This window comes from Scatophagus argus, chromosome 23 (assembly GCF_020382885.2).
Source record: "Scatophagus argus isolate fScaArg1 chromosome 23, fScaArg1.pri, whole genome shotgun sequence".
NCBI classification, from domain to species: domain Eukaryota; kingdom Metazoa; phylum Chordata; class Actinopteri; family Scatophagidae; genus Scatophagus; species Scatophagus argus.
The window spans coordinates 9,099,803-9,108,038 of NC_058515.1; the positions used below are offsets into that span (position 1 = coordinate 9,099,803).

The 8,236-nt window shown below is 38.5% G+C and overlaps 1 protein-coding gene across 1 annotated transcript; it reads left to right on the forward strand.

Moving 5' to 3' along the window:
- Nucleotides 1–1,729: 1,729 nt before the first annotated feature.
- Nucleotides 1,730–7,690, forward strand: LOC124054598 (serine-rich adhesin for platelets-like). Its single transcript, XM_046380792.1, has 9 exons — nt 1,730–1,864; nt 2,734–2,793; nt 2,897–4,500; nt 4,618–4,682; nt 4,842–5,026; nt 5,269–5,534; nt 5,815–5,876; nt 5,964–6,112; nt 6,212–7,690. The coding sequence occupies exons 2-9, from the start codon at nt 2,751–2,753 to the stop codon at nt 6,298–6,300; spliced, it is 2,463 nt and encodes an 820-aa protein (XP_046236748.1). The 5' UTR covers nt 1,730–1,864; nt 2,734–2,750; the 3' UTR covers nt 6,301–7,690.
- Nucleotides 7,691–8,236: the final 546 nt, after the last annotated feature.

An 8,236-nucleotide genomic window follows, 5' to 3' on the forward strand; every position in this document is an offset into this window, starting at 1 on the left:
AACACCAAATCAAACCAAAGCGTCCTTCGCAGCAACATCCTCAGTCATGCCTATGCAATCCATAACATTTACACCTGTAACAACACACTCAGCTCCACCATAGAACATCTGCAATAGCACCATCAAATATGTTACTAAAGCATATTCCAGCATCTGTCACAAGTGTCACCCAAAGCAACAAGACAAGAGTTCAAACAGAAATATCAAGTACATTGTATCTGCCAAGAAAGAAAGAACCCACACCACTAACCACTATAACATCTGTATCATGACAAAGTGCTGCATAATCCATGTCGATGTGCTCACAAAAAAGTGCATTAGTGGCATCTGTGTCTGCCAGTACTGATACAAAGCACCATATGTACTGTATAACAAATGAACTCGATGCACTTTTGGCAAAGGGCACAGAATCTCCATACATCCATCCATTCATCCATTATCTATCATCACTCGCTGGAATACATGTGGTCTGGCCATGTTTTTAGTTTTTATAACTAATACATGCACAAAATCAGACAGGTTGATGATTTACATCTTTCTCTTTCAATTACTCAGATTACCACAGTGTCACCAAAAATGTGAATTAGACACGGAAGGAAATCATGACTTAAAGCCTGAGCGATGATCACCTAAACCCACCTTAGAGATAAAAAAGCAAGCAAATCAAAAGCTCACAGAACTTAGAAGTCACATGTTCAACCCTCAGCTAGTTGCCATCCCAAAATAAGTTGCTTTACTGTTTGTGACATCACTGATAAACCTGAGTTTAGATTTTTCAGTTTAGCTGTCCATTGATAATGTGCAGTGGGCGGACAAGTGTAGCCTAAACTGTAGCCACGAAGGATAGATAGTGCACAGCCACAAATAGATGTACCACTCAGCCACCAACGTCATGGACATTTAGAACAAGCACTGTTAAGTAAGACACTGAATGACAGCCACAGAGGTGCTTCCTGCATGGTTGTGGGATGATTAGGTCAGTTACACCCACCCTGTTTGTCATTCTCTTTGTGTCCTTGCCAGTTTTACCTAAAATAACATTCTACATGCCACTAACAAGCCTTTTACATGATTGAAGGTGAAAGAGTATTTTTTTCAATTTTCTTTATCCGATTCATTTCTTTACAGTTCCCATGGGAATATCTTCTCTGTATCTGAAATGATATTCATAGCCCTAATTCTTTTTTCAACCTTGTCCTGTTAATAAAAGCAACCTGGAAAAAAAAAACATACAACAGCAAGACATATAAATAATACTTACAATACATATCCAATATAAACAAACAACTGCACTTTGTCTTAGCGCTAATTAGTAACTGTACTTTAATTAAACTGATTAATCATGTCTATGTATGCCCGATCAAGCCTTGTTTTTCTTTTCTTTCTTTCTATTTGTGTGGAGTTTGTATTCAGGCTGGGAAAGCATGCATAAAGCAGCCTAGGTTTCTTCCTGTATGAATTTATAGTACCAGTTCAGTGCCAGTGATCTCCCATAGAAAGTCAGTGGATCATTTAAGAAAGGAAACAGCTTAATGACATGCTCACAAGTATTCCACACCACTACATGCCCAAGAGATAAGATTCTGACATCCAGTTAGTTTACTTCTGTGGTATGCAAATGGTAACAAAGAATCTGAAGTTGTTTGGGGATCATATTTCTTTTGTTTTCATTGTTTCTTCAGCCATGTCACAACACGTCACTCAGTTATCAGCAACATATATATGTATTTAAGACCCAGACAAACAGCTGGTATCATACAAGCTGTGCACAAGGGCAGGGGCAGGAGGAATAAGGATCCTCAGAATCAGCTTTTAAATTAGTGCAAAAAATTTAAAAATCATAATTCATAAATTGTTGCCTGGGGTAAGTACATTTTTGTGCCTATATTCTAAATAGAGGGTTTTTTTAATCAGATTGTTTCACTAAACACTTCTGTTTCATACGTATTTTGATAATATATATTATTCTTTTAGAATAAAATCATGTTTTATTATGCAGCTGTACAATTTTACAATTTATTTTTCTTATTTTGATTTAATCTTTTCTAAAGCTAGGATGAAAAAATGTATTGGCTCTTGGGAGGACTTCATTTTGCTTGTCTTTTTCTATCGTGAGATCCAAGTCTGCTGGTCACAGCTGTAGCTTGATTTAATAATAATAAAACTGATCGATTGCGTAATGGTTAAAGGGTATTCTTCCCAGTGAGTATAGCTTTGTCCTTCAGATAATAATAATGTGCTGCTTTTGTGCATTTAAATACTTAATGAAACAAATGGATGTATTACCAGAGTTCTGTTTCAGCAAATATAAATCATTAACACACCTGCGTTATCGTGCAATGTAAAATGTTTTAACATACTGAGATTACTTTTAAGCTTAAATAATGTCATCATGTCTGAAAGGATGCATTATGACACACATTTCTGATTCTTGCTTTTTTTTTTCTTCTTTCCTTTTTTGGAGTGTGGAGATAGTGGACATCATGTCAGATCATTTAGGTGGAAAGACAACAACAAATCAAATATAAACTACCAGAAAAAACAAAAGCAGATTTACTGGATATACCGTAATTGTGTTTACAACACCACAATTACCATTAATTTAACTTTTATATCTTCTCCCTTAGGTTTCTTAAAAAAAAAGATAATTAAAAAACAATCAATAAACATATTAAAATATTCACTGTTCATAACATTTTTTTTTCTAAGCTACCTTCCTGTCACATTTTCCAGGTTTAAGAGAGGACACAATGGGTACTGGACCCTTTCTTTCAATTTTACTTATAATTACAGGTAAGTTAGTGATTACTGTTGTACAATAATAAATGTAAAGATGATTACTGTGCTTAAAAAATGTTATTTTAAGCAAATTGATCCTTCTGTTATTTACATGTAGTGGCTATTGAGTTTGCTACCACACCAGCTGCTGCACAAAGCACTACTGAAGTGCCCACAACAACAGATGTTGGATCAACTACATTTGGAGAATCAACAACAGCAGATACACCAATTACCGTATCAACTACAAGTGATGGATCTACAGCGACTGATGCAGCATCAACAACTGGAGGCTCAACAGCAACTGATGGATCCAGTGCAACTGGCGGGTCTACAGCAACTGATGCAGCATCAACAACTGGAGGCTCAACAGCAACTGATGGATCCACTGCAACTGGCGGGTCTACAGCGACTGATGCAGCATCAACAACTGGAGGCTCAACAGCAACTGATGGATCCACTGCAACTGGCGGGTCTACAGCGACTGATGCAGCATCAACAACTGGAGGCTCAACAGCAACTGATGGATCCACTGCAACTGGCGGGTCTACAGCGACTGATGCAGCATCAACAACTGGAGGGTCAACAGCAACTGATGGATCCACTGCAACTGGCGGGTCTACAGCGACTGATGCAGCATCAACAACTGGAGGCTCAACAGCAACTGATGGATCCACTGCAACTGGCGGGTCTACAGCGACTGATGCAGCATCAACAACTGGAGGCTCAACAGCAACTGATGGATCCACTGCAACTGGCGGGTCTACAGCGACTGATGCAGCATCAACAACTGGTGGTTCAACAGCAACTGGGTCTTCTACTACAATTGGAGGATCACCAACTACAAATGGTCCATCAACAACAGTTGCAGGGTCTTCCACAGCTGGTGAAACAACAACTGGTGGATCAATTCCAGCTGAAGGTTCAATAACAAGTGGTGGGTCAACGACTACTGGAGGTTCAACAACAGCAACAGGAGGATCCACAGCATCTGGTGCATCAGCACCAATTGGAAGTTCAACAGCTGGAAGATCAACAACAGAAACTGGCACATCAACTGTTCCGGGGTCTGCAATGAATGGAGCATCAGCAACACCCAGCGCACCTTCGATGACATCACCTGGACATTCACCAACAATTAGTGCAACACCAACAATAATCAGCGCATCAACAACACCTGGTGCATCAATTAGCCAATTAGCTGGAGGATCAACAACAATTGCAGGGCCTACAGTAAGTGGTGGGTCAACAACAACTGCAGGGTCTTTAACAAATGTAACTTCAGCAACCATCGGAGCAGCTACAATTAGTGGGTCAACAGCAACATCACCTGTAGGTGCAACAACACCTGGGAATTCAACAATACCTGTAAGACCGGCATCCCCCAGCATGCCAACAACTCCAGCCATGACAAGCAATGGTGGATCAAGTATAACTGATGGAACAAGCAGCAGAACTACACCAGCAGCAACAACAATAACGACAAGTACTGGGTCAGCAACTATAAACGGTGAAACTGCAGCAGCAATAACAACGACAACAGCAAATACTACTACTACTACAGCTACTACGACGACTACTACTACTACTACTACTACCACCACTGCGGCTCCCCAACGAGTTGTGGTTGTTGCAGCAACCTTGGTAGAACCATTTGTCCCAGCACTGAATGATAGAGCCAGCCCACAATTTAAGGCACTTGAAGCAAGAGTCACAGTAGTGGTGAGTATACGTTTTTCTGGATGTATTAAGTGCGTTTGAATTTTTTAATTTTGTTTTAGAATACTGTACTGTATTGTAATACTATACTGTTTTTTTCTATTTGCTTCCTCTTTACAGTATGATATCATCTACAGGGCAAGATATGGCAGGTTCTTCCTCCGAAGTTTTATCATAGCATTTAGGTAACATTTTAAATTTCAGGAGTCTGACTGACGTTGTTTTACGGTCTTGGCTGTGGTCATCAGTAATATACTTTTATGTTAATAGTGACAAAATTAATTTAACAATTACACGTGTGCAAAAGTTATCAATGTTGATAAGATATGTGTATTTTGATACAGAGCAGCAGTGGCCATTACTCGAGTGGATAATACTGAAGCAGAGGTGGGGGTTCAGTTCAGCAGTAACGCAACAGCAGATCAAGTTCCCCAGGCCAGTGATGTTGCACAGACCTTAGTAGAAGCCGTGTCTAACCCCAACAATACCTTCAACCTTTCTGTTAACGTTGACTCCATCAAAGCAGTTGGTAAGTAAGCAGTAGCCCTCCACTTCACCCCAGTAGCTCTTAGAGTAAGGAAATACACCCACCATTATTCATTTATCTATCACTGTCTGTCTCATGAGTGTTTGTGTGGGTATGATTTTTTTGTTCTTTTAGTTTTAGTGTCAGTGAACCAAACAGCTGTGTTGTCTCAATTAGCAATACATTGGAGTTAGTATAAATTGTTTTTGCCCATATTTCACATTGTTCCATATTTGCTTTTACAGTTTTAAATGATTCAACAACTTCAAATACAACTACAAGTGCTCCAACTACAACTACACTTACCACTACAACTACACCTACAACTACAACTACAACTACAACTACAACTACAACTACACCTACAACTACAACCACAATGTCTACAACAGCTGAGGCAGTCACAACAAGGCGACTGACTTTCCGATCTGCTGGAGAGACATTCACAAGTGACTTACTGAATCAACAATCTACAGCATTTTCAAATCGAGCCTCACTGATAAGGACAACAGTAAGTCTTTGTCTTAGACTAAAGTTCAAAATGCATCCTAATTCTCAGTGTTTCACAAAATATCTATGATATCACAGTATTGCTGCAGTATGCCATCTTATCCTTTAAATCACACCTAGATCCTTTATATGTTTCAAACGCATTTATGATTTTCTAATTTGCCAATAATAAATATCCCATCGGAGTATGATGGAGTTAATTCAATTCACTTATTGTTAGTTATAATCCTACACATTTCAAAATTCCTGTATTCACAGTTTTTTTGCTTGTGTTTCTGCAGCTTCAACCTTACTACCAAAGAGCATTTGCTTCATTCCGCTCCTTGACAGTGGTTTCATTCAGGTAATAATTTTGTTGAAGTTACATTAAAAGAATCTGGTCATAAATTTATATGTATATAACCATATTTTTTGGTTACTCCTTTTGCAGCAATGGGTCAATCATCAACAACATGGACCTCGGATTCGCATCCACGTCTGTTCCCAACAACACTCAGATTGCAGATACTTTGATCAGTGCTGCTTCAAACATCTCAGCCTTCAACATTGACACTGCTTCCATTTTTGTGGATGGCACACGTAAGCAATATTAAATGCTACTTCATCAAAAATCTACCCTATTTCATAACTGTTTGTTAAAAATGGTCTCCCACTGTTTCCTTTTCTGAACATTTACAGAAGTCTCAAGTGGAGTAAGCCACAAGATCAGTCTCATCACTGCATCCTTCTTTGTGCTGCTGTCATGGCTGCTGTCGAGCCAGCAATAGCATCCATACTGATATTCATGTGAAACCCCATTAGAAAGTGATGGCTATGACTGGTATGAAAAAGGACACTGTTCCCACTGAAAATCCAAGGAAGACTTCTGAGGATTGCAACTGTTATACAGCCTGGAAAGAATTTCCAGATATTAAATTCAAAGTTAGATTGACCACACCCATTGATAACAAACGTTAACTGCAACAATGTTGTAATGGCTTACAACTGAGACCTTATATATAACCTTATATATAACACCACACATTAAACTTTCACTATGCACAAATACAGCCTTAACCTACTGTGCTATAATAGCACATTTAGAATCAATTATATTTAAATTGAACATGTAACTAAGTCCTTTGCAATGAATATAATCCAAGATTATTTACGTTTAATTTTGTTTAGTCCATGTAATTGCTGTCCAGGCAAGATGAAAAAAATGTATTAATTGGTAATCACACACAGACAAAGGCTGTGGCCAACCCACAGTGCGACAACTATGCAACTGTGTTCTATAGACTCTTGTGCAATCAATTCAGATTTTCTTCATTTTCAGGCTGGATTTGTGGATTTTGATGTAGTCATGGTGAAATGCTTCACCCGGGGCGTATAATAATGAGGTAGAAAGGAGGTATATGTTTCTTTATTATTTGTTAAATCAATCATTAACTAGCACTTCTATGCTATGCTAGTTGAAGAAGGCATACTGATGTATAAACTAATGTATAAACATGCTGCTTTTGCATTTTTAATTAAGTTATTGTAACAGTGAATTAAAACCTACCATGCTTTACAGAAACAGTGTCTCTCCTTAAAGGAAAATTCCACTATCATTAAACCTGGGTAGTAATAGACCGTTTTTGTTTAATTTTTTTTTTTTTTTTTTTTTTTTTGTTAAACCAGAATGCTGGCCTTGCCAAATCTTTTTTACTGTGTTGCTGTAGCAAAGGGTCAATTTCAGGTGGGGAAAAAAAAAAACATTCAGCCTATACTGTGCTTTTGTTCCTAACCCTGATCCAGAGGGTCAGAGGTATGCTGAATGACATTCATGAACTACGTAATGTCATAAGAACGTCCTACATGATTATTGAGTCACTTTTATATTACATTATAATTTTATTCTTCATTTTATTATTATTATTGCTATTTTGTATTTTGTATGGTGCACAGGACAGAGAAAAATCCGGAGTCAAATTCCTTGTATGGTCACACATACTTGGCAAATAAAGCTGATTCTGATTCTGATTCTGATTCTGATAATACTTTTTGTTTATACTATCACATGTATGTGCATTCTGTATGCTTATCTGCATGGTTTTTCAATTTGTCCAATTTTTCGGTTGTAACAATGATCAGTACACAACAATTCAAAAATTAAAAGTTTCCTTTTTTGTATGTTGTCTAAACTTTTACAGCAGTCAGCCGCAACATAAAAACCACCTGCGTAATATTTTCTATATCCCTCTTGTGCTGCTAAAACAGCTCTGGCCTTTCAGGGGAAAAAATACAGGACCTCTGGGGGCATTTGGTGTTCACTGGCATTGGAATGTTGGGTCCTTTGAGTCCTGTCCATCGAGGGTGGGGCCTCCAGGTTGATGGCGTTATCGCCACAGACAGGAGAAGTGAATCACATTGATTACGTTGTTAAAATGGCATCTAGCAGTAGGTATGACATATTAGGCAGGATTTGGGTTACTTTGGGCCAAGGGCCAACTTGTGATTGCTAGACAACGAGGACAGAGCATCTCCCAAACTGCATCCTGTAGGATTTTCCCAGACTGCAGTGGTCAGGATCTAACAGAAGTGGTAGAGGAAAACTAAAGGAAGTAAAACTGAAAAGGCAACAGGATCATGGGCAGCCAAGGCTCACTCATGCATGTGGGGATGGCCTGTGCTGTCCATTCCAATAGAATAGTTACTGTAACTCAAACTGCTGAAAAA